The sequence below is a fragment of the Amblyomma maculatum genome, chromosome 4 (genome assembly GCF_055883805.1).
Source record: "Amblyomma maculatum isolate TAMU_Amacu chromosome 4, ASM5588380v1, whole genome shotgun sequence".
NCBI lineage: Eukaryota > Metazoa > Arthropoda > Arachnida > Ixodida > Ixodidae > Amblyomma > Amblyomma maculatum.
In genome coordinates, this window is record NC_139347.1 from 163,174,606 (window position 1) to 163,201,203 (window position 26,598).

At 47.0% G+C, this 26,598-nt stretch overlaps 1 protein-coding gene across 1 annotated transcript in view; it reads left to right on the plus strand.

Moving 5' to 3' along the window:
* Positions 1–26,598, plus strand: part of LOC146193393 (Na(+)/citrate cotransporter-like) — a 63,812-nt gene that overhangs the window by 11,510 nt on the left and 25,704 nt on the right. The window contains exons 4-6 of the mRNA XM_084600538.1: positions 2,486–2,633; positions 13,935–14,057; positions 22,460–22,579. Of these exons, the coding sequence (XP_084456664.1) occupies positions 2,486–2,633; positions 13,935–14,057; positions 22,460–22,579 (391 nt within the window). The remainder of the gene's footprint in view (positions 1–2,485; positions 2,634–13,934; positions 14,058–22,459; positions 22,580–26,598) is intronic.

A 26,598-nucleotide genomic window follows, 5' to 3' on the forward strand; every position in this document is an offset into this window, starting at 1 on the left:
ATCCACCTCACCCTTGCCGCGGACAGTGATATCGCCTTTGACTTGGAGCTTCGCCGTACTTTCCGATGGGTATTCGTTGTCGGAGACGTGGGTTATTCGATCATTGGCTTGTACTTCCTCTCATACTTCGACTTGAACGTCAGCGCGCGTCGTCGTCGCATACTCACAATCTACTCATCACTCAATCTCGGGAATCTTGATCAACCTTGCTCCCATGGGCATCCGTACGCTGAAATAATCATCGTCCAAGTTCGAAAAAGTGCTAGCGGATTTCCCGGAGCTGACCAAGCCATGCAACCTTACTCAACTGCCGAAACATACTGTGACACACAACATCGTCAACCGGGATGCACCGTGGCGCTAATTTGGAGGCCGCCTCGCTATCACCAAACGTCAGTTCGGCTGTATTCCACAGCTTGATATTATACACCCGTTGTCCAGCGCGGGGTCGTCTCGCTGCATCTAGTACCCAAGCAGGATCCGGTTACTGGCGCCTCTGTGGCGACTATCAGATGTTGAATGCCAAAACTTTCCTCGACCGCTATCCGCTGCCTCACATCCTACGTCACGCCTCGCCCGCTGCACCATTATTAGCAAAGAAAGTTGAACTGGTGAAGGCGTATCACCAAATCCCCATCGAACCCGCCGACATACTTAAGACTGCTATTACGATGCATTTGTTTTGTTTGAGTATGTGCGGCTGCCTTTTGACTATGCAATTCGGCTGAAACCTTCCAGCGGTTCATGGCTGGGGTCACGCGAGGCCTGCCGCCTGTCTTCGCGTACGTGAATGATGTCCTCAACGCTAGTCCTAGGCCTGAAAATCATGAGCAACACCTGCATGCTCTGCTCAAGCGTCTACAGCAGTACGGCCTGGTTGTGAATGCCTTCTAGTGTGTTTTGGTGCCTGTGAACTCGAGTTCTTGAATTATCACATATCATCGGAGGGAATCCGCCCTCTCACGTCCACCGTCCGGGCTATCAAGAATTATTCCCAGCCTACAACACTCCGCCACTTACGGCAGTACCTGGGACTGGGAAATTTTTCCAAGCGCTTCATCCCGCACTGTGCAGAGCTTCTTCGCCCACTCACTGACCTCCTCCGGTCAACTGCTTGCCCGTCCTCCGCCATTTCATAGTCATCAAAAGCCATGGCCGCCTTTACTGCCGCAAAACAAGCAGTCGAGAACGCCGTGGTTCTGGTCCATCCGCCTAGCAACGTCCCTACGAGATTGATGGTGGATGCCTCCAGCGTGGCCGTCGGAGCAGTCTTACAGCAGTACATTAACTCCGAGTGGAGACCATTTTCTTTATATGCTCGAAAGCTACTTCCTTCTAAGACCCGCTACAGCGTCTTTGGCTGAGAGCTCCTGGTCATTTACTTCGCGATACAGCACTTTCGGCATTTTGTAGCAGGAAGCCCGTTTAACGTAATGACCGTCATAAGCCTCTAGCGTATGAATTTCGCACCAACTCCTCAAAGTATGGCTCACGCTAACTCCACCAACTCGCTGCGCATTGTACGACCATACCGACTTCCGGCGATGCTAGTATTTTTTATTTCACTGCATTACCAAAAGTTACTTTAGTGCAGGACAGAGGCGTTCGTTTACGTATATTGAATCTTTGTTGTCAAAGCCGATGTCCTTGCTTGACAGGTGAGGTTTTTCTTTCGCTTTTCTTAGGACAGTGTCTCGCTTTGCGCGGGGCTTAAACTGGACGAGTGTATATGTGACTTCCTAGCATTTCGCGCAGGCGCTCGATGGCAAACCTCAACGTCCGCTTCTTCTATATACTGTGTCTTTATTGATGTTGCCAATTTTGCAGTGAATCTCGCTCAAGGACTCGTTTTCAGTCTCTGCTATGTCTTGTATTTTAATATTGGCCTTCCTCGAACATTTCTAAGAATGCTAAAGCCTGCTTTCTACACTTCGCAGTTTGCTTTCGAAGGGCGCGCACCGGGCACACAGTGCCTCATTATCAGTTGCTAGTTGCGCGCTTTTAGAGATCTACTCTTCTAGTTTTTTATGTCCTCTATTGTCCCCTCAGCAAACTCAAGGCTCTGTGTCATGGCGATTTTCTCATTGTTAACTCACGGATTTCGTTTCACATGTCTCTGTCCATAACTTCACGTTTCTTTTTTTGTTTCAACTTTTAGTTGAGCACATTCTGCTCTCATGTCTTCTTTCAGCTTACTTATTTAGTCATTTTCGAGACACGCTCTTTTTAATGCGTAACAAGATGTGATAATAACAGCCAGCCCATCAGAAACACATATGCGTGAGGTGGAGCTGACCAGGAATGGACAGCTTTCGCAGTCTGCTTCCGCTTCAACAACATCTGTCAGCCAAGCAATGCTTCAGATGCACCTCTCTTACCTTACTATGCAAACTTCCGATACCGCGTCGATGATGCATTTAATAGTTCGTCATATTAGTTGGCTAATTGAGTGTTAGAAAATTTTATACTCCCGCTCCCCTTTCAGGCGTCCACGGCGCAAGCCGTCAACTGTGCCCCGGCAGTCCCGTAACTACCGCCTCAGGGCAGCGTCATCCCACGGGGGACTCAACCGAGCATCTGTCATACTTCGCCTACCGCCGAAACTTCTTTAACGAGTGCGGCACCTACATCATGTAAGTTGCCTGCCCTGGTATTGAGGCGTAGCCAGTGTATGTATCTTAGGGCCCGAAACTTTATACCGGCATGTTAGTGTCTCGGAAACGCATACCGAAAAATAAGGCACTATTCTTTGTTTATAGTTCGAAGTAAAGACGTCGCTAAGAATATCATTTGCTTTGTTTGCATTCTTTAATAAGACTGGAGCGTGGTAACAAGAACATTGTTGTGAAACAGGTAGAAAAATGAGCGACACCGTGCAGTGATGCTGTCACAGCGATATGCAATGGACATTTCAACCGAACTTTTCCCTGTGCTACGTTTTAAGCGATGGATGTACATGTATGGAATGACGAATCGTGCTCTCTTTTGAAGTCATCTCGTATTAAAAAGCATAACTGTCTACCCTGTGCTTGTGTCAAATATTTGTTGTATTAGACCATCCTATCACAAAACAGTATTATCCAATAGTTATCGAATTGCGTGAATTGACAATGTTTTGACGTAGGTGAATCCTAAATCTAAACCGAATGATTAAAAGCAGCCTAAACACTTTAAGGCACGAAGAGAAATGGCTGGACCAAATTCTACGGTATTTAAAGTGCGAGCTAACTTATGCTTTTTCGATCAGCAGTATAAAATTGCATATCTCGCTATTCAATTCATTTTTAGAAATAAGTCTATTCCTTGTTAGGTATTCGCTGCAAGAAACCTCAGTTGAATATAAACGCTGTAAAAGGGCAAAGCACTTCTCATGTTCCAGAAAACTGCTTTTTTTCCTTGGTCAATTTCAGACGATGCAAATGCATAGCGCAGTAGAGCCACCTCTACAAGACTTCCAACTTGAAAGAGGTACCCGGGTATGTCCGGGCGTTAGCGCCAAATACAACTGACAAGATAGCTCGCATGATTGCTTTTCTATTTTGAGGATGCTTGTACCTTCTTGCTGAATTTAGGAATAGACAATTTATCACTGGTTGGAACTTTCCAATGACTATGAGAGTAGAGCTTGTGCCCACAGCAGCAGCGGTCACAAGGTGAATTTCAAGTTGCCCTCTAAGAGGCGGGGTTCAGGATGTCCGCCGTTTAGCTAAACTCGAGATATCCACGAGCTGTGGGGTTGACCATCAGATGAATGAAGGCATGCAATTCAACATTCGACATGCCTTCCAGTTTGCTTATCTAAAGCCACTTTGTGGTTTCCTCGGATGCCGTTTCCTGTGGGATAAAGTAAGCTTCAAGTCGCCACATGTTTGTGCCGTTTTTCATCTGTTTATGTTTCCAATGAGTGCAATACCTGTGCAAGTAAGTTGTAGCGTAAATATGCTTTGCATATTTTAATTATGCGTTTTAAGTTCGTTCAGAAAAACTATTAGTCTCCAAGATGTGCGCTGAACCCGCTTTATATCAGTTTTTAAATGCTCACGTTGTGGTTTGTTTGTGAGATATCGTTACGTGGCGTTATCTCCTGGAGCGACTTTTCAAATACACACATCAAATACACGTCAAGCGTCTACTTACGCGAATTAGTTATCTCGGACTGGATGACATAAACGCTCTATAGCCTGCAATACAACCGAGCAGCACACAGCTGCCGGCGCGTGTCTGCACAAGCTTCCATTACGTAAGGCCCACATGATGGCAATGACAAAGTGGTGCTATTGAACACGCTCATTTATCCGACATCCATGGTCTTCCTATCACAAGGGATAAATCTGAGCACGGCGAAGCATTGGGAAAACGAGGAAAACAGCTTGATCGCAAAAGCTTTTCTCAAGTAGAAAGTATATGCTACAAAGTTCATAAATGAATTTGGGCACTGACCTCCTCCTGTGTACGCAGTTTCAGCGCCAGCGCGAAGTAATAAAGAATTTTTTTTTTGATCGATCAAATACGGCGTAAAACGTATTTTATGGCTCTGTGCAGCTAGTTCTAGAACACCTGCCTCGAGATAGTGACTGTGATGTTTTGGTTTCTTGCATAAAAAAAAAAAAACATTGAGGGGCCAAAATCAGCATTTAGCACACGCCTGAATTCTCAAGCAAGTGCAGAAGTCAGGAACAACACACAAGTGCCTTTGACAGCATATCTTCGTCCTATAGGCTCTGATAAAGCAGAGGCCCTTCTCTTCAACTCCAAGAGTATGAGGTGCGCCTGGTAGTCTTCTTATCGTGGTCGGCCCGTTCAAATTCACTGCCTACAAGTTGGGGCTCACTTCGACACATGCGGCGAAACTCCCAAATCATTATCGTTTGCATCGGGCTTCGGTTTTCATTAACGCTTTCTTGCACTAAAAACTAAAAAACACTTCATTACATAGATTAATATTCTTAATTATGCATGTTACACTTTCATGGATTCGAAAGAAAAGAAATGGTTGGCGAATGCACCGCATGTGCATTTAATTGTTTTCCGTCGAGTGGGGATAGAAGACAATGACCGCAAGAGGCGAAACCTTCTTTGCGCTGACTAATGAGGCGTGACAAGCGGCTTCCAGCAAATATATAGAGAGGTCGGTTACTCACGATATGGGGATTTGCGATTTTGCGTTTTCAAGTATAAGCGGCGCTGGCCTTATTGCTCGTCGGCTATGCTTGAAAAGAGGAAGTGGAGCGTGGAGAGTGCATTCGTGTCACTTTATCACAGCGTTTTGCTCTTCTGCTTTCGCGTTTTACACACTACCTGCGTTGACTGACAGGTGTCGCGAAAACTCCAGTAAATAAATAAAACTCGGCCGAGTGCAGAACTTCTGGCGTCCTGCATAGCGCTTCTGGCCTCGAACTCAGACGCTTGAGCTATGTGTGCGAAAAAAAAAGTACAGAAAATAAATGCATCGATATTGGAAGGATTACAGTTTTGTAATGATTACCGTCCAGGTCGGAAGGTTTCATGGAGAGTGTTTATTCAAAACATAAATACATATTGGCAAACGCACACAATACTTGTCTCCCACAAGCGAAAGTACTCCAGCAAAAGAGTCAACATGAGCCTCAATTTGGGCAATGATTACTTGTTCGCTTAGGAAGTATATTCCCCGTCATTTTGAACTAGCACCCCGTTCAGTGAAGCTTCCTGCTTAATCATGCAACAGCGCTACGGATCCCATGTCGTAGAAAATTCGGCATTGGTACCCTTCACTGCGAGCGAAAACGCCCGGTTGATTGACAGGACCATTATGGTATAGGCGCATGATGTTGCACAAACATTAAGCACATGGCAATGATCATGGTAAACGTGCTTCCCGCTGAGAACATAAAAACAAACGCGGCATGTAATGTGGTAATGTGAGTTTAAGGCAGCCCCATGCACTAAAGAATTCTGCTTTTTAACGTCTATGGCTTCCCATAAAAAAGACCGGCTACCCACCTGGGCCCTCAGCGTAGGCTTCCAGAGTCTCGAACAGGGGTTTATTTGCATGTCATGCAGTCTTTCACGTAAACTGATGCATTACTTCTGAATGCTGATTGTGTATGTGTAATTAAGAGAAAGGAAAGCGTAGCAGGGGGCGGCAGAAAGTTAGGTGGGCGGATGAGATTAAGAAGTTCGCAAGGGTCAAGTGGATGCAGCTACCACAGAACCGAGTTAAGTGGATAAATATGGGAGAGGCCTTCGCCCTGCAGTGGGTATAATCAGGCTGATGATGATGATGATGATGAATTAAGAGAGGTAACAATTACGAAAGTAGTAATCAAACCAGCAGCATCATGCAGAATGCTTAATGGCGTCAGCATGCGGGTTGTGTACCCCTGCGGCACACAGTGTGCAATATTCGTGCGATCAAAAATTCTTTTGCGACCTCAAAGTCTCCTTTCGGAGGCATAGTTTGCAATAGAAATTGCCCGCCCTTGTTTATTTTTCAGAACCGAGGACCAAAGGCGGCAGTTTCACATTACCCTTAGGGCTGAGCTTCTGTGTGTCACGATATCATTTATCTCGAGTTCCATATAAATGAAACGGATGTGCAATTTAGAACCCGCATGAGTCACTGTACTTTAAAAACTTTCAAACATACGGAACTATATGGCCACGAAACCTTCAAAACGGTATTTGTTGTTTTTTAACAGCCGCTGGCATACAGGCTTATCGCTCTGATTCAGGACCGCGTATCAGTTCCGTAATATTTGATAATGTTCGATGTCACGAGTCACACCTTTATCAGTTTTGTTGTAGCGCAAGATGCACCGAGATCTGTCTCGAAGGTTCCGGCCACTCGGGTGTCTTTCCACAATGTTCCAGCCCATGCTGGTAGCTGTTGGCGACGTTATCTAGATTCATGGTGAAATTGCGCAACAAACACGACACAAAAGTACGAGGGACACGTAGCACGGGATTGCGCTCGTCCCGTGCTACGTGTCCCTCTTACTTTTGTGTCGTGTTTGTCGCGCAATTTCACCATGACTACAGTAGACATTCATCAACTAGCCCGCCAACAGCTCCTGTTAAAGCATATTATCTAGATTGTTCTGTGCAGCCTTTAAATTGAGCGTTGACGAGTGTGACGAGCATTCTTTGTCCGACGATCGACGAGCACGTTTCTTGCTATCACCGCCGCCGAGTTGCTTAGTTCTTTTGCGGGCGCACACAGCCCAATAAAGAGTTTCTTCAGTGCAATCGTCGACCCTTCATTTCTGTCGTCGACCTTGTCACCCCTACGTGACATCTGGTGCCTTTGATCCTTCAAGCGAAGCCCAAAGCCGTGTTCCTGTCGCCCTGGAAGACCAGCCTACAGGTCACCAAGCCAGCCGCCGACTTCAAGGCCTACAACCCGAACACGGTCTGCTGCCTGACCCCATTCGATCTCGGAAGGCATCGACGCTGACAATGGCCCAGCCTACTACAGCACCGGTTGTTTTCGTCCAACCCCGTGAGCCCCCCTGCTTCCATGGACGACCGGATGAAGATGCTGGAGACTGGATGGACCTTTTCGACCGTGTGGAAGAATTCAACAGCTGGAACGATGCTACGAAACTCAGGCAGGTCTACTTTGCTCTTCAAGGACATGGCCGAGTATGGTACGAAAATCATGAGGCAGCTATGAAGGATTGGGAGATTTTCAAGGAAGCGTTTTTGACTGCCTTTTCAAGCATCATCCGAAAGGAAAGAGCCCAGGCCTTCCTTCAGTCAAGACTTCAACTTACTGATGAGCCTGTCCTGGCATACGTTGAGGAGATGAAGCGCATCTTTCGCCGCGCCGACCCTAACAGGACCGAAGGCGAGAGAGTCAAATTTTTAATGCGAAACGTCAAATAATTTCTTTTTGCAAGTCATGTCCGAAATCCGCCAAAAACCGTGGCGGAATTTGAAACGCAGGCGTCTACTATCGAGAAGACGTTGGCCACCCGGATGCGTCACTACCAGCGACCACTTCAGCCGGACTGCTCAACCCACTACCCCAACGCATCTGCAAGCGGAGAGAACCTTCGGGACCTCATCCGAGAGATCGTGCGAGAGGAGCTCCGCCGAATGCTGCCATCATCGCAACAACCCCAGGTGGCGATGCACGCGGACGTCGTCCATGAAGATGTTCAGCAGGCGCTGGGCGTTCCTAAAGCGACGACTCCGACGCCTCCAGGGCTTGAATCAGCAGCGATGGACTATGCAGCTGCATTATGTCGTCCTGCACCCCGACGCGACCTCCCAAGCCCTCGCCGCTTCCATCCTACTTCCGAAAGCCGCCCCTTGGTCCCCGCCCGCCAAGCCTACCAACGACCCCCAAGCCCCAGAAAGTGCGACGCCTGGAGGACAGCAAACAGCCGACCGCTCTGCTTCCATTGTGGTGAGGCAGGACACATCCTCCGTCACTGCCCGTACCGGCGGATCGGCCTCCGTGGTTTCGCTGTCGACGCACCACGACCCCGTCCTGGCGAGCGACCACAGGAAATCCTGCGCAGCGGAGAGCACTTCCTGCGCAGCGGAGAGCACTCGTCGCCAAGGCGTCTGTCACGCTCCTCATCACCATACAATGCCCGATTTGCGTCGCCGGGCCGCGGTTACTTGCAAGGACTGCCTCCTAGCCCCTGTACGGAGAACTAAAGGCAGCAACCTTTCGAGGTGAGGTTGCTCAACGGCGAAAAGACGAAGATCCTCCGCCGCCGACGACCACTAACGACGACGCAACCATTTCATCGCCGCTCCACACGACGACATCGACGACGACACGACCAGAGTGCAAGCAGACACCGCCGCCCAGCGAAGTAACAACGGTATGCCCCAGCCATGACCTGAAGAAACGACGAAGCCGAGATCGGACACTAAGGCCCACGTGCAATGCGAGGACGCGAACAAGTGACCTTAAAGTTGATATCGACGGTCGCAGAGTCACTGCCCTTGTAGACACCGGAGCTGCCTATTCAGTCATCAGTGGACCGTTAGCCTCCTATCTCAGGAACGTTACAACCTCTTGGGATGACCCGCTGATTCGCACCGCAGGTGGCAACCTGATTACTCCACCGGGACGATGTACTGCAAGAATAACAATAAATGGGCGTACTTACCCCACCAGCTTTGTGGTCTTGCAGCCGTGTTCCCGTGGCGTTATTTTAGGCATGGACCTCAAAGACGTTTTCGCCCTACACGACCAACCACTGAAAGACGCACCGGACCAATTCCGTCAGCCCACATCAACCCAGTATTGACCCACAGCAGGAAAAACCAGATTCGCAGTCTTCTTCGAAACTACAGGGAATGCTTCTCGTCATCATCGAAGGTACGACAAACACCACTGGCCAAGCACCGCATTATAACGGACGAACACGACCGACCTTTGCGCAAAAGCCCTTATTGTGTATCGCCGCGAGAACGGCAGGCCATTCGCAATCAAGTTGAGGAAATGCTGCGTGATGACGTAATCCAGCCATCAAACAGCCCTGGGTGGCATCAGTCGTTTTGGTCAAGAAGAAAGACAGAACACTTTGCTTTTGCATTGATTACCGCCGCTTGAATAGCATAACGAAAAAGGATGTCTACCCGCTTCCCGGCATTGACGACACTCTCGACCGGCTCTGCAATGCAAGGTACTTCTCATCGATGGACCTGAAGAGCGGAAGACCGCATTCATCACACCGGGCGGCCTTTATGAGTTCAAGGTGATGCTTTGGCCTCTGCTCCGCACCAGCCACGTTTCAACGAGTAATGGACACAGTCCTGGCAGGCTTGAAGTGACAAATTTGTTTGGTATATTTGGACGACGTTTTTGTCTTCTCGTCAAACTTTGAAGACCACCTAAAACGACTACAGACAGTGCTGGAAGCCATCAAGTCACCGGGACGAATGCTAAAAGCAGAGAAGTGTCACGTCGCCTACGAACTACTCCGGTTCCTAGGTCACATCGTTAGCAAGGACGGTATTCGCCCAAACCCGGAGAAAACAGCTGCAATCGCACAATTCCCACCGCCTGCCGACCCGAAAGCTGTGCGCCGAATCCTTGGGCTGTGCGCTTATTATCGACGATTTGTCAGAAACTTTTCGCGGATCGCCGAACCGTTGACGCAGCTTACAAAGGCTGACGTACCTTTTAAATGGGAAGCGCCGCAAGGAGAAGCCTTCGACGAACTTACGCGCCGCCTGCAATGCCCTCCTGTACTTCGCCACTTTGATGAAAACGCCGAGACCGAAATTCACACAGACGCGAGCAGCGTGGGCCTAGGAGCCGTTCTCGTCCAGAAGAGTGCCGGACAGGACAAAGTAATCGCCTACGCTAGCAGGTCCCTCACAAAAGCCGAAGTCAATTACTCGACGACCGAGAAGGAGTGCCTTGCAATCATCTGGGCCACTTCTAAGTTTCGTCCATACCTATACGGCCGACCATTCAAGGTGGTAAGCGACCATCACGCGCTCTGCTGGCTGGCTAATTTGAAAGATCCTTCCGGCCGCCTTGCCAGATGGAGCCTACGACTTCAAGAATTTGACATGACTGTAGTCTTTAAGTCGGGCCGGAAGCATTCCGAAGCAGACTGCTTATCCCGCGGAGCCATAGATGCTCCCCCGAAGGGCGATGACGACGACGCCTTTTTGGGACCGGTAAGCGCCAGTAGTTCCGCAGCACAACAGTGATCAGACCCTGAGCTGAAAGCGCTAGCCGATTACTTGGAAGCAGAGACCGCTTCCCCTCCTGGTGTGTTCAGGCGACATTTTTCATCCTTCACGTTAAGCAATGGCCTCCTCGTGAAGAACGTCGCACCCAACAAGACCACGCAGCTTCTCGTAGGGCCTAAAACCCTTCGGCAAGAAATTCTGCAGGCGTTGCACGATGAGCCCACAGCAGGCCACCTCGGATTTGCACGCTCGTTGCGTCGAATCCAGGAGAAGTATTACTGGCCGCGACTGCCTGCCGAAGGTGCCCACTACGTGAAGACGTGTCGTGTGTGCCAACGACGCAAGACGCCGCCAATCAGACCAGCAAGACTACTAAACCCGATTCCGCCCCCAATCCTGCTCCTTCAACAAATTGGGATGGATCTCCTCGGCCCCTTTCCATCTGTGTCTATGGGTAACAAGTGGATCATCGGGGCCACTGACTACCTTACCCGTTACGCCGAAGCAAGAGCGCTACCAAATGAATGGTACCGCGGCAGAAGTCGCCAAAGTTTTTGTCGAACAAATTCTCTTGCCACACGGCGCCCCAGAAGTGCTCATCACGGACAGGGGAACGGCGTTTACGGCAGAGTTGACTCAAGCCATCCTGGAATACAGTCACACAAGCCATCGACGAACAACTGCGTACCTTACCCAGACCAGTGGCCTTACAGAGCGCCTGAACAAAACGATCGCGGACATGATCGCTATGTACATCGACGCTGAACACAAGACCTGGAACGCCATCTTGCCGTACGTGATCTTCGCGTATAACACGGTAGTCCAGGAGACGACCAGAGCGACCCCGTTTAAGCTTGTGTACGGCAGGGAGCCCACGACGACGCTCGACGTAATGCTGCCGCACGTAACCAGCGAAGACAACCTTTACGTCGCCGCCTACCTGCAGCGTGCAGAGGAAGCCCGACGACTCGCACGGCTGCGTATTAAAGACCAACAGCGCACCGAAAGCCGACGATACAATTTACGACGACGCCACGCAGAGTACAATCCAGGAGACCAAGTGTGGGTTTGGACACCAATTCGCCGTCGCGGATTAAGTGAAAAGTTGTTGCGTCGATACTTTGGGCCATACAAAATTCTTCGCCACGTCGTACCACTGGACCATGAAGTCATTCCCGACGGAAAGTCAGCATTACAACGGCAACGCGCACGCCCAGAAATTGTACATGTTGTACGACTGAAGCCATATTACGCGCGCTAAAGAATCAGTGGTGTTTAAACTTTGCAGTGTTTAAGTTTCTTTGTTTTGGAACATCGAGGCGAAGTTTTTTTAAGAGGGGAGTAATGCCGCGAAACCTTCAAAAGAGTATTTGTTGTTTTTTAACAGCCGCCGGCATACAAGCTTATCACTCTGACTCTGGACCGCGTATCAGTTCCGTAATCTTTGTTTGGTAATGTTCGATGTCGCGAGTCGCACTTTTATCAACTTTGTTGTAGCGCAAGATGCGCCGAGATCTGTCTCGAAGGTTCCGGCCACTCGAGTGTCTTTCCACAATGTTCCAGCCCGTGCTGGTAGCTGTTTGCGACGTTGTCTAGATTGTTCTGTGCAGCCTTTATATTGAGCGTTGACGAGTGTGACGAGCATTCTTTGTCCGACAACCGACGAGCACGTTTGTTGCTATCGCCGCCGCCGAGTTACTTAGTTCTTTTGCGGGCGCAAGTCAGCCCAATAAAGAGTTTCTTCAGTGCAATCATCGACCCTTCATTTGTGTCGTCGACCTTGTCACTCACCCCTACGTGACAATATAATCAGCCCGATTTGTTAACTCCAATTACAGCTTTGAACCCAACCAACTCTCTTAGTCTTCCGCGTTAAATCCAGGGATAGCTACTCCACCAGCGCACCTAATCTGAACTATTACGGCAATCTGTTTTGCTCTACGGCCCAAACTTCTCAGGCTATCCATTCTCTGCAAATATTAAATTTCACAAACATCCAACTCCGTCATGCTATCCTTAATTCAAATTAAGATACGCAGAATATCCGAGCGCATTGTCAATTCGTATGCGTAGGATGCTTGTTGCGGCTGACCTTTACTCTCTATTTTTGTCATCATCATCATCAGCCTGATTATACCCACTGCAGGGCGAAGGCCTCTCCTATATTTCTCCACTTAACCCGGTGCTGTGCTAGCTGCATCCACTTAACCCCTGCGAACTTCTTAATCTCATCCGCCCACCTAACTTTCTGCCGCCCCTGCTACGCTTTCCTTCCCTTGGACTCTATTTTAATAATAGCTTTTAAAAATAAATAAATAAATCTTAGCTGTTAGCGATTACTAACTGCCCCTAATAAAGCGTAATGATTATCTATACACTAACTTCCAACCACCTAATTATGAACAATTGTATAAATATAATTCACAAATCACAATTTTTTTACTAATATTTCATCTCTAGTTGAAGCCTTGTGGATCTCGTACACGTCAATAGCACTTCAGGCGTCAAGCTCCTAAGAGACGGAGTTACCTAAGAATCCCTAAGAAGCTTAAGCATTAAGGATGCCGCTTAGCGAGCTCCTGGTACTGCTGCCCATGCCTTCATGGGATGATGTACACTGTACACTGTGACAGTGTGATTATTTATGTAGAGTGCGATCCCTCTCAAACGCTCCATCCCAGGTACCTTTCAAGTGTAATCGAACACAGAATGTACTATTTTGCTAAACACTCCTTCTAATGTCGCTAAAACTGCAGCCCTTGAAGCTGCATAGTATGCAGCTATTATTCCCACAGCATAGCAAGAAACCACTGGTTCTTTGACTATTCCGTATTCTGTTCAGCAAATGCAATATTTCTTGAAAAGGAAGAACAAGAGTAAGTGGAGGAATTAAACTTTTCACTATCTAAAGTAAAAAATATAGTCGCTGTCAAGCATAGCTTATAGTGAGGTACCTCACTATGTTAAAGTACATGCCATCGCTGAATGACCCTGTTATCGCCAACAATATTCATACGTTTTTCCGTAGTGTATACTCACGAATGTTTGCGAAGATGTTGAGATGGTTGTCTTTTAAGATGACGGATTCATTTAGTACTGGTTTTGTTTTGAGAAGGAATCTTCATTTATTACTTCTTGAAGCAGACATGCATTTATGTTATGCCCGTAAAATATAACACTTATTTCTTTTCATTCCTAATCTGGTGTAGCTTCTTTTTCTCGTTTATAGGCAGTATGGTTCAGCGCAGAAAAGCTCAAGGTGTTTCTTATTCTGACATGTCCAGGGACCAGCGCAACACGCTGTTCAAGGCCATGATGGCGGCCGTCGTGTACGGGTCTAACATCGGCAGCGGGGGCACCTCGAGAGGCTCCCAGCAGGGCTACTACCTCCTCCATTTTTTGCGCCAGTAAGTGGCAGTGTCTTATTCATTGGCGTCGCTTCTCCTTCCGTGGAGGAGTAGCAAATGTTTATCCTTGCTGTCAAGTCCTTACTAAACAGCCTGAATCAAAACTTGAGGTATTGTTGACAATTTGGAATCCATAAAATTTGCAGACGCTATTAAGGTGTGCTGATCCGATTAATGGCCGAGTTAGACGCGCCTTTAAAACGGTGCTTTTTGAGTAGATTGTTTTCAAATTGTCGTTTTTGCACTTGATTGTTTTTCCTTGAGCCGCATGGCGTTGCCTGAAAACTGAGACAATATTAGGCGCTTTCTAAGCAATCCAGAATATTTGCATTTCTTAAATTCACTTTTTGCTTTCACTCTCTTTATGGTTCACTAATTGTTTTGCCAACCATGCAGATATAGCGAAATCAGGGTGTAGATAAGTCGTACGTGTAAGCACTGTGAGATATCTATGGTGGCTGCGCAGCAACTATAGCTCAACATAAATAAAATATTTAAATTGCCAGGAGCAAAAGTGTTAGGCAAGGAGACACGATCTTCCTAGTACTATTCACAAGTTGTTTATAGGAATTATTTAGAGGCTTGGAATGAGGTTGACTGAAAACACCTGAGTAACTGCGATTCCCTCATGACATCACCTAGCGAAGTAACGCAGGGGATGAATCGCCGAGAATAATTGGTGACCTAAATAGGAAAAGCAAGAAAGGCAGGCCCAAAACGAAGACTTGGCATATGTTCAACAGCCACTGGAATCAACTGAAACATACAATAGGTAGCGAAGCACTGGAAGTGGAAGGCGAATATCTATACCTTGGACAGTTGATCTGAATCATGAAAGGGAAATAACCAGGAAAATAGGATTAGGATGGGTACCATTTTGTAAGTGTGCTAATTATGACTAGTGCGAAGAGAGTATAAATATTATCATGTCAGTTATTATTTTGGTTGGGTGTAACGAGAAGCGTTGCTATATCTATGGCTTTTTTTGTAGTCTTGGTCGTAACTGCCGGGCCCAGTCTCTCAAGCCTCTTGTTGGCTTTGGCGGGCCTGAACCATACTGTATCATCTACAAGCTGGCAATAAACATCAATATTATTATTATTATTATTATTATTATTATTATTATTATTATTATTATTATTATTATTATTATTATTATTATTATTATTATTATTATTATTATTATTATTGTGTGCTTTAACACTTTTCTCATCGCACGCATTTCATACTCGGAGCTGTCATTTGGATCTGTAAATGATGCCAACTCGTCTAGGGGGCATTGCTCCGAGTCGGCATCCGATCCGCTAGCCCAACATGCATACTTTCTGCACCGTTTACCTCTCCCCGCAACGACTCTGCTGCGCTCGCCTGCTCGCCTCTGCCTGTGGTTGCATATTTTTATGCACTAGGGGAGTTCTTATTCTCGAAATGAGCTCGGCTCGATGCAGCTGACGTCGTTAACACTCCGCGGTTAAGGAATGACACAATGTATTCTTAAGGTGCGAATGTTACCATCCAGGTTACAGCAGAAGGTGAAGGAAAAAGTGTATGTCTACTGATATTCATTACGTGCGTACAGTGTGGGATATGTGTCTCGAATTACTACGCCACTGGTTAGTGAAGCGCATTACAAAAGATGTCTTTGAGCTGGACTTGGACTACCATGTCTTGCTACATTGCATTCAGTATCCTTTTTCTTCTCGACATAGGCCGATTTGAGTTTTTAAATACGAACAAAATGTCGATGTTTTTTTAGTTCCTTAGATCTTTACCGGTGCAGTTACTCAATGAAGGCCCCCAAGCTGCAGGTCATAATTTCGCATTTTGTAGCGCTCCTCAGACATAGTAATAGAACCCTCACAGTAGAAATTGAAATCTGTATTTAGCGGCATGTGGTGGTTTTTATTTATTATCCAACTAATTAGGTAAATATATTTTTTATAGGTGTTTCACTTAAGTATTCCGCAGGATGATTCGATTATTTTCTAAAGCAGAAAATAATGTTTTTCGTGCATCACGACAATCTCGAATGACAATCTCCTAATATTTCGTATGAAGCTTTTTTAAGTGTTTTGATATTTGGTACTTGATGATCTGCTACTTTTGTTTCCATGAAGCAAACGCTTCTACTAAATGATATGTCGTGTATTGCGTGCGATGAAGTGGCATTTGTAAAGTAATAAATAAAATGAATGGCACCCACCGGGTTACATCGAAATACCACACTGCCCCAGGCGTTGCATTAAAGATTTGGATTACATTAGTATATGGCAGGAGGCACAACGTCTGCTTTCCAGATTAAAGAAACGGTATCAAATAACCTTCACACACTCGTCTCCTTGTCTAAGAACAAAATGTGTGCCCACTGTCGCTTCGATACAAGACAAGTAGTTCTACTGCCAAAATTTCCCCACTAGTTTGTAATTCAGAGACAGAAAAAGCCATTAGTCGACAAGACCAGAGGATAGGCCAATTGAATGTGAATAACGTAAATATACGAGCATGCTGTAGGGGCCCTCAATTCTTAAAGCACGCCGCGACAACATTGTTTACCATCCTTATTTATTTGTTTATTTATTTACATATACTGCAGCCCCATCAGGGGCTATTGCAGGAGTGGGGAAACGTACAGCATAATCAACTGCAAACAGCAAGCAAGCAAGCAGTACAATGAATTAGCGGTAGAGTCAGGAGTTAGCCGCAATCAAACGATCAACAGCCAAACAGCCAAGATCATACAACATAACAATAAACAACATGATCAGGAATTTCCAGCGACACATTCAATGAATGGTAGTTCCTTGTAGATGAAGGCTTTGAAAACTATAGGTATTGATTCAATAGTGCAAAACGACATGAATTAACAATATTGTAACAATATTTTAAACACTCATTTTGGTGAATAGTATTCAACAGAGAAAGATTTAGGTCAGGAATAGCAGATGATGGAGAGAAGTTCCTATCATACATTCGGCGCATAAACTGCACCAATTTCCTTTGTACCGGCTCAAGCTTATTGATGTCGGTTTGTTTACGAGGATTGCAAATTATTGACCCATGCTCTAAATGTGGACGGATTAAAGCTTTGTAAGTAACCAATTTAGATTATTGAGGGGCAACAGAAAGAGACCATTTCAGGTACCCCAGCCTCCGCAATGCATTGTTGCATATTGTGTTAATGTGTTTTGAACACAAGTCAGAAGTAAACAGAACACCTAAATATTTGTATTCAGACATCCGCTTCAAAGATTCGCCATTGAATGAATAACAGGGAGATAATGGGGCTGCTCTGTTACTAAATGACATGCAGACAGATTTACGAAATTGTTTTGGCATTCGCCATGTTTCTCACCATTAGCAGAATGACGAAAATGAAGCATTCAGTCGCTCGTCATCATCAGGTGAGTTAATTGATCCATACACTACGTAATCATCTGGATATAAGCGTATTTTAGAAAAAAATATTTTGTGGTAAATCATTCATGTATAATAAGAATAGCAGCGGCCCCAGCATCGATTCATGTGGCATGCCGTATGATATGTCAGCAGTTTCAGATGAACACAAGTTGAAAGTGACGTATTGCTTCCGATAAGAACGAAAACGTGACACCCAATTCACTAGTGAGGGATAATGAAGTATTACATTCAGCTGACAAAGAAGTTTAGTGTGAAAAACAGTGTTGAAGGCTTTCGCTAGATCGATAAATAAAGCGTCAACCTGAGAGCAGATATCAAGGGAACTATCAATGTCATGTGTGAATTCAACAAGTTGAGAAGTGATGCAAAACCCGCGCCGAAAATCATGCTAATTTTTACACAAAATGTTGTTAGCGCCAAGTAATTCTGAAATGTGCTTATGAATTATGTGTTCAAGTAACTTGCATGACTGCGAAGTAAAGGATATTGGGCGACAGGTGGATAATATCTGAGGAATTTCGATTTAAAAAAATGGAATAATATTTGCAAGTTTCCAGGTACGCGGAACAGTGGCGGATGATAGCGTTTTCTGGAAGATAATAGTCAGATAACGGCTAGTCCAAAGAGAATAACGGTGTAAAACGTATTAGGGATGCCATCGGGGCCACAGCTCTTCGTGTTTAGGTACAGTAAGGTTAAGAACAGCTTCTCATTGAGACATCATCAATGGAACATTCTGTTTTGCTAGCAAAACTATTCACCTCTAAATTGTCTTCTGAAAAAAAAAATATTGAAAATATGCGTTGATATCAGTTGCTATGATTAATGAATCAAGCAGGCTCATCATTATTATTGAAGGTATTTGGACTAGTGCTCTTTATTGTTATGAATGCCCAGACTTTTCTGAGATTGCTTTTTATTAATCTTTGAAATGTATTTCTATAGTACCAGAGGTACTGGTATTTGTATAGTGCGAGAGGTATTGCAAACGATACCCAGCACCTCCACCAAATGTTAAGGGAATCGTACACAGGGTTGAATGCTAGTTACTGTCACACGCACACACCACCAGAACGACCCCAGCTTCCTGAGCGTCGTCTTCTTCACAACACCACACTAGCGCGTCGTCGTCATCTCGATAATGTGCACCGTAGTGTTGGGAAAGGTTGAGGGTCGCCAGAGAAGGGGTAGGCAGCGAACGCGATAGTTAGATGGCATCCTCGAGGCACTGCAGATGAAGTTATGTGATGTTAGGAAGATAGCGAGAGACCGGAAAGCGTGGCGTGACATGGTCCATAGGGTCACGAAGAGTCGGACACGACTGAACGACAGAACTGAACTGAACTATATGTCACCCTGTTAATCGTAACACGTGTAGTGTGGTAATCTTCGTCATCATAGCCAGTGTGATGCATCTCGTGCTGGCCCACTCGAGGACGAAAGAAGTTGGTCGCTGCCTTGCTGGTTCACCCTGCCTGACGCTCCGCTGCGAGTTCCTCCTGAGCGGCTGGACCATTTGGGATTACTTAATAGACACACTCCTACAATAGGTAGAGGTGCGGGGTACGTTCCCAGTCACCCTGGAACTCAGAAGCCGCCCATTGCCCTCTGCTTCCACCATTCCGGACGAGACCACCTCGACATCGCCGCCCATCCCAACTACGGTCCTGTTTTCTGGCGTTCTACGACAGCGTGATCCATGCCTCTTCAGTGACACGGCCGACCAAGACGTCGCTGACTGGTTGTCGGCGTATGAGCGTATCAGCAGTTACAACAGATTGGACAACACTATCAAGCTAAGTAACGACTATTTTACCTGACCGACGCGAAATCCTCTGGTTTCGCAACCACGAGGCAGACCTGCCATCTTTGTCTGCAATTAAGAATTTTGCAGACGTGTTCGGCCGGCCTGCAGTTCACAAGCTCCGAGCAGAACAACACTTGCGTGAGCGCACTCAGCATGAAGAAGAGTCATTCATAAGTTATATAGAAGACATCGTTGACCTGTGCAAATGTGTGGACCCACTAATGTCTGAAGCGGTTAAGATCGGAAACATCCTGAACGGTATCTCCGAAGACGCGTGTCAGATGCTCTGAGTGAAAAATCCTGCCACCGTCAGTGACGTGATTAAACTTTTGTAAGAGCTACGACGAGCTTCGAAAGCAGCGCGCTTCTACCCGGCGGTCCAGGGTTATAGACGAAACCCTCTCTACACTAGCACTGGGCGGTTCTACTTCATCACAAGACAGCCCTTTGATTCAACAGATCAAAGCCTTCGTTCGCGAAGAGGTCGCCCGCCAGCTATCCCTGATCCCTCAATTGCAAGATACTGGTCGCCTTGTTCCTGACATGGCTCCATCTTTGGCCCCTCCCATACGGCGTGTCGTGCAAGACCACAACGCTGATGTCCTTCCGCCCAGCCCCGGGCTCCCGCCCAGACCTGTGCTGCCACCAAGCCCTGTGTAGGTGCAAGTAACGGCGCCACTGACATACACCCAAGTTACGGCCAAGCCGCTAATGCCAACTGCACCTGTTTTCTGCCATGCTGCCACTTCCAACCATTGTTCACCTTTGCCTGGGTCTGCATTCCATGTCCCTATTTCAAGGGTACGCCAACGCCCAACGGACCCTTGACGTGCCGCGGAAAACCGGCCAATCTGCATCTGCTAACCTTGCGGGCTGCCGGGCCCTGTGGCACGCCTTTGCCGCCAACGCCTTCCGCCTTCTCGCCCTGACCCCTGGAACTACTCGTGCGACACCGACCAGCCCTCGCCAAGAACTTAACCCGGTTCCGACTTCGTTTCTCGAGACAATCAAACGTATACATCGCGCCGATCATCCTCCTCTCGTCGCCGTTCACCATCAACGCTTTCGGCGTTCTACCGGCGCTATTGAGGGAAACTAACAGTCGAAGTTCCCGGGGCAAGAACTGCGCTTGATTCGAACTCTTCAAGTCCTCCGTCTTCTGCCGCTAAGGTAATACAAGTGTTTGTCGACGGTGTCGCAATAATCGCTCTTGTTGACACAGGCGCTGCGTATGTGTTATCAGTGAACCTCTTTCCCGCCGTTTTCACAAGGTGGCCACCGCACTGTCCGACTTTTCGCTTCGCACCGCCTCATCCCAGCGCATTTATCCCTCAGCAGCGCGTACGCCCCGCGTTTTCATCCAAGACGTCTTATACATCATCGAGTATATTGTACTTGCGCACTGCTCACACGACATCATCCTGGGCTACGATTTCCTTTCCACTCATTGTGCCGTTATTGACTGCGCCCGCGCGGAAGTTGCCTTTTTTCCTGTGTGTGATACTGTATTGCGTGACGTCCCTGCCGGTCTGCAAAACTCCTTGTTGCCAAAGACACTGACATTCCTCCATTTTCTGCTGCCCTCGTTCCACTCTCCTGTGAAAGTGTTACTACTTCGACAGTCTTGTTCCCACCTTCCGATGCTGCTCCACGCCATCCGTGCCTCCTGCTTCCATTTACAGTTCTCAAGTTCGAAGGTGGTCTTAGTGCAATGTACGTCTCGAATACATTTTCGTGCCCATCCGTCCTGCTACGCGGTGAGTGTCTTGGTCTCATTGAAGAATTTGATACGGCGCTTATAAATACTCTTCCTGCCACGCCTACTCCATTAGACGTGAATGTTCTCAGCTCTTGCCATATAGCGTCCGCTTCGACACTACCCGATGTTCTTCAACAAGCTATGGACGCAGATCTTCCACCCGCGCAACGCGATCAACTTGCTGCCCTTCTAAGGAGCTTCACTTCTGCCTTCGACCTTGCTCACACTGCTCTGGGCCACACGTCTGTCGTTACGCACACAATCGACACTGGTACAAACGCACATTTACGACAGCGTCCTTATCGCGTGTAGGCCTTTGAGCGCCAAGTCATTGCTGATAACGTGGACGAGATGCTTCACCGGGTCGTCATACAGCCATCACACAGTCCATGGGCTTCTCCTGTGCTACATTTTGTGCGCGCTTGCAAATCTTGCCAACGCCGAAAAACTCCTCAGAACTCCACTGTTTCGTTGCAGCCGTTACCCTGTCCTGCTCGTCCGTTTGACCGCGTTGTCGTAGATCTCTGTGGACCTCTTCCTACTACTCCCGCTGGAAACCGGTGGATTTTCGTGGCAGTAGACAATCTTACTCGCTACACTGAAACATAACCGTTACCCTCTGCCTCCGCAAGAGACGTTGCTTTGTTTCTTCTCAGCAACTTGATTCTTCGCCACGAGACTCCGAAGGAAATACTCAGTGACTGCGGACGAGTTTTTTTGTCCGAAGCTCTTGAGGCCCTACGGAAAGAATGCTGCATCATTCACCGTACCGGAACTTCCTACCACCCTCAGACGAATGGCCTGACCGAACGCTTTAACCATACTTTGAGTGACATGCTGGCCATGTAGGTCAACGACACTCATTCCAACTGGGACCAGGTTCTTCCCTTGGCAACCTACGCGTACAATACTACGATACAGACCACCACTGGATCTTCTCCATTCTTTAAAGAAGGGAGAGAATGCAGTGGTGGTCTGTATCGCAGTATTGTACGCGTAGGTTTCGAAGGGAAGAACCAAAGAAGCGAGAGAATCCAGTGGTGGTCTGTATCGCAGTATTGTACGCGTAGGTTGCGAAGGGAGGAACCTGGTCCCAGTTGGAATGAGCGTCGTTGACGTACATGGCCAGAAGGGAGAGAATCCAGTGGACCAAATCAAGGAAAGATGACTGCAAATTGAACGAACACAGAAAAAAATTAACTGTATATTTATTACCTGTACCAGGCAAACATGGAGATATTCGAGTGTGCTTTGCTTTTTACACCACTCACTGCACTTAAACGAGTTTAGTGACAGAAGCAACGCATATTGAATTGTCATTACTTTATTTAAAGATTGCTTTAAGAAGCTTTCACGTTCGCAGTTTATTATCTTTTGACGAAAATGACGCAGTCATTTTTCGGACTCACGTGGACGCAGGACGTACACGCAAGCCACGACGCTCAACTATTTCACTTGGACCGCGTACTCCGCTCCGTCCATGGTGGCTGCGGCAGTGTTTCTGTGGTGGCACCTCTGCAGGCGATGGGTTCCCAGTGGGTGAGTGCATTGCAGTGCGAGTCTTCACATGTCGTCAGTAAATTTTCGCATTGTTACAAGTGACTGACTAAAAGGCATCGAAAAGCTTCCGCAAAAACCTTTGGTTACTGGGATGCGAGAATTTAGAATTTTTTTTATGCTCTTTTGGTAATATTCACATATGGAGAGCCAAGTGCTAGGCTAGAATCACTGAACTTAATCTTCGGGTTTCATTCTATACAGATGTATATAAAACGTTAATAATGTTCTATGTTTTCCGGAGTCACGTCATTACAGCAGCATTGTACGAAGGCGACGATGAGTTCGATAAAGTACAAGGAACCAGCAATGATGACGTAAGCACTACAGAATGCTGGCGGCTGTATATTTTTAGACCTAATGCACTACGAAGCGATAGCATTGCGATAGGCGTAATCACATTTAGGAAGGAGCGGCAGAAGCTTTGGCTTAAGACAGATACGGTGGTGCCGTTGTCGACGAGCGCGAGTATAAGCATCATCAGCCATGGCGGCAACAATATTAGCCGGAGAAAGAGGAGGACTTTGCACTCCGTCGAATACGCGATTCAGGTTTCGCGAACTCTGGTGATTAGCTCTCCGGCTCGGCAGAAGGTCGTCGCCTCATGGGGGAAATGGAGCGGGTATGTGGTAAAGGCGAACGAGGAGGATGTCCGTAGGATCAGACACTTGATATGTTGAGCTAAGGGCGCGCTCCAACGGCCATTGAGATGCGGCTCCAACGGCCATTGATATGCGGAAGCAGCGTGCAGTGTGTCCAAAGATGCTGCAAGCATACCACATAGGCCTGCTGACGGATATGTACCATGGAGAGTAGGTCAGGGGCAGAGGATGATCAAAAGCTCTGTGCCGAATGCTCGCGGAGCGAAGCACCGACATATGCCGACGCAGGGGGTGGACGAGAAGCGACTTCGGCATATGTGTAACACTTTACCTGAACACGGGGCTGACGTGAATGCTGGAGCGTAATTAGCGAATCAGCGAAGATGGGGATGAAATGTAGGCGCAGCAAAACGCCAATGAGGCCGTGACAGGATCTAGTAGAGCACCGGAATTAGGAGGGCTGCTCAGGTCTGTCGCTGGATTGCGTGGCGCAGCTTCAGAGAAAGAACGGACGGCTACTCCGATACAGATGGTAGCATACTGAGATGTAAAGCCACGTCTTCATGCACAAAAGCCTTGATTTCTGTGGATAGGCCAGATGGCTCCCACCCTCGACCCGTCCACCGAGCGAAGCGTCATGCTGCCGGCAAATCAAAACAAGTTCGTTGCCCAGTTCGTCAAGCTTTGACACAGGTCACAGAGCGACTTGACTGTTGGGGGAGCCAAGGAGGATATAAAAAACTGCTGGAGTGGAAGCCCTCTATATCGGCCAATGAGCTGGGGTGAACCCTGCGGCAGCCATCTTGTGGTGGGCGGGAATTGGCCTGCCAAGCGCTTGGAAGCGCTGTTTGCGGGCGTCGCCAGTGTGTTTCAAGTGCCTAAAAGATTTTTAAGTTCTAATGCAATGTTGTGGGCTACCCGCTAAGTATGTTCTAATTAATTGCAAGTCTTAATTAAACACGGCAAATTAATTAACTGCTAATGAACTTTAAATTTCACACATCATTGAGTCATATGTCGTTAGACAGCATATGTCGAGTGTAAGTGCACTGGCTTGACTTAATTCCTAAATAATTATCCTAATTACATAATTGTCCATAAATGTTAAAACACATGCATTGGCTACAAGTCATATATCGTTGGATAGCTTATGCTGAGTACTAGTGCTCTAGACTAACTGCACGTCTTAATTAATTACCGCTAATTAGTTGTGAATAAACCTGAATTGAATGCTTTTCATTGAATTCATATATCGTGGTATAGCTTATATTGAGTATATATGTACTAAACTAATATCATTACAATTAGCAGTAATTATTCAGCGCAATGAAAGGTAATTAATTAAAACATGCAGCTAGTCTAGTGCTGTTGGACTTGGCATAAGCTATCCAACAATATACGACTTGCAGCTATAGCATGTATTTATTTATTTATTCACAATTATGCAGCTAGCAATACTTAATTAGCGCAATTAGCGGTAAATAATGAAAAACGTGGTTCTGGTTAAAGGCTGTTGGACGTAGCATAAGCTATCCAACAATATACGACTTGAAGCTATAGCATCTATTTTAATATTTAGTACCACTATGCCATTAGCAGTAATTAATTCGCGCAATTAGCGTTAAGTAATTAAAACGTGCAGCTAGTCCAGTGCTGTTGGACTTGGCATAACCTATCCAACGATTACGACTTGTAGCTATAGCATGCATTTTAATATTTATTCACCATATTGCAATTAGCTGCAATTAATTAGCGCTAAACGCTACTAATATGCTCAGGAACCATTCAGGACGCCATACACCAACATTGGACTGAAACGTGGAGGCTAACCAAGAGAGTTCTACTTAAGTTGAGGACAACCCAGGGGCTATGGAAAGAAAAATGGTAGGGGTAACATTAAGAGATAGAAAGCGTGCAGAGTGGGTCAGAGAAATAACTCAAGTTACCGACATTCTAGTGGAATATAAGAAGAAGAAATGGACATGGGCAGGAATGTAGTGCGAAGAGAGGATAACCGATGGTCGCTGAGGGTAACAAACTGGAATCCAAGGGAAGGAAAGCGTAGCAGGGGGCGGCAGAAAGTTCGGTGGGCGGATGAGATTAAGAAGTTCGCAGGGGTCAAGTGGATGCAACTAGCACAAAACTGGGTTAAGTGGAGAAATATGGGAGAGGCCTTCGCCCTGCAGTGGGTATAATCAGGCTGATGATGATGATGACACGAACATTAAACCAAGGGGCGTTGCCATGCAGTAAAAAAAATATCCGTAAATGGGCCGCGCGCATGACTGCGGCTGCGGCCGTGAATGTGGCCGCCCGTATGTTTTGCCCACCCCAAGGTGGCGGCACGTTGGCGTCACTTTTTGGACATCACCTCCACTCCAGAAGTTTTTATATATCCTCCTTGGTGGGAGTCTTAAGGACATTGCATTTATCTGCAGCGGTAATGGTCGGGTTAACAGGTGGACTCCATGTCAACGACATACTCAATATAAATAGTGATCTTTGCACCAGTCAGCTACGCTCTCGACCCAAGACGATGTTTCGCGCGGAGTTTGCGAACGACGGGGCCGCCGAAGATTTCAAAAGATTTGGCTGTGAAGGTCAGTCATGCGGAGTCCGACTCGTCGGTTCTGAACCACATATAGGCAACTTCTCTCATGCAGCGTATGACGCTGTTGAGCTCGCGATCATCATCCTAATTGTGATGATTCACCCGTTCGTAGGCGGACAGATAATCGTCGACATTTTTGTCGCTGCTACCGTTGGAAACAACGGAGTCCCATCATCCCAGTTGTGATGGCTAACCCTTTCGTAGGCGGAAAGCCAATCGTCGACATTTATGTCGCTGCTACCACCGAAGATAGAGAGGTCCCGTTAACGCAGGTTACTAATGCAGTTGACGGGCGGAGTTGGGCGAAGTGGGGCCGGCTCTGTCATTGAAGTGGGCAGCGTTCGGCTAGGAAGTTCCAAAGCGAGGACGCGGTACTGGAAACCTCGGATGTGCTCTATCAAGTGAAGAGTGTTTACTGCCTGGTACAACGGCTAACAGTGGCAGTAAATCGGACGCATCAGGGTGGAACTACCAGCCACAAGTATCAGCTTCAGATCTAGAGACAATTGATGGCGATAGAAATGCCCAACATGCAATTTATGTAAAACGCTTAGCTAGTGAATCTAAGCATCTGCAGCCACGTCACCTTATAATAGTACTTGTCATTAGAACAACTGGGACACCCGAAAGGCGTGTTGTGAGAAATAGCTGCGTTACATTGCTGCTTGACAATAAATAGGCGGTAAAAATAATTTGTTTGGCACGGTCCTACGTACATCCACTGATGGGCCATGATAAACACCGTCCATATAGAAATAACTGCTAAAATAGAAAAGGCATTAGCACAC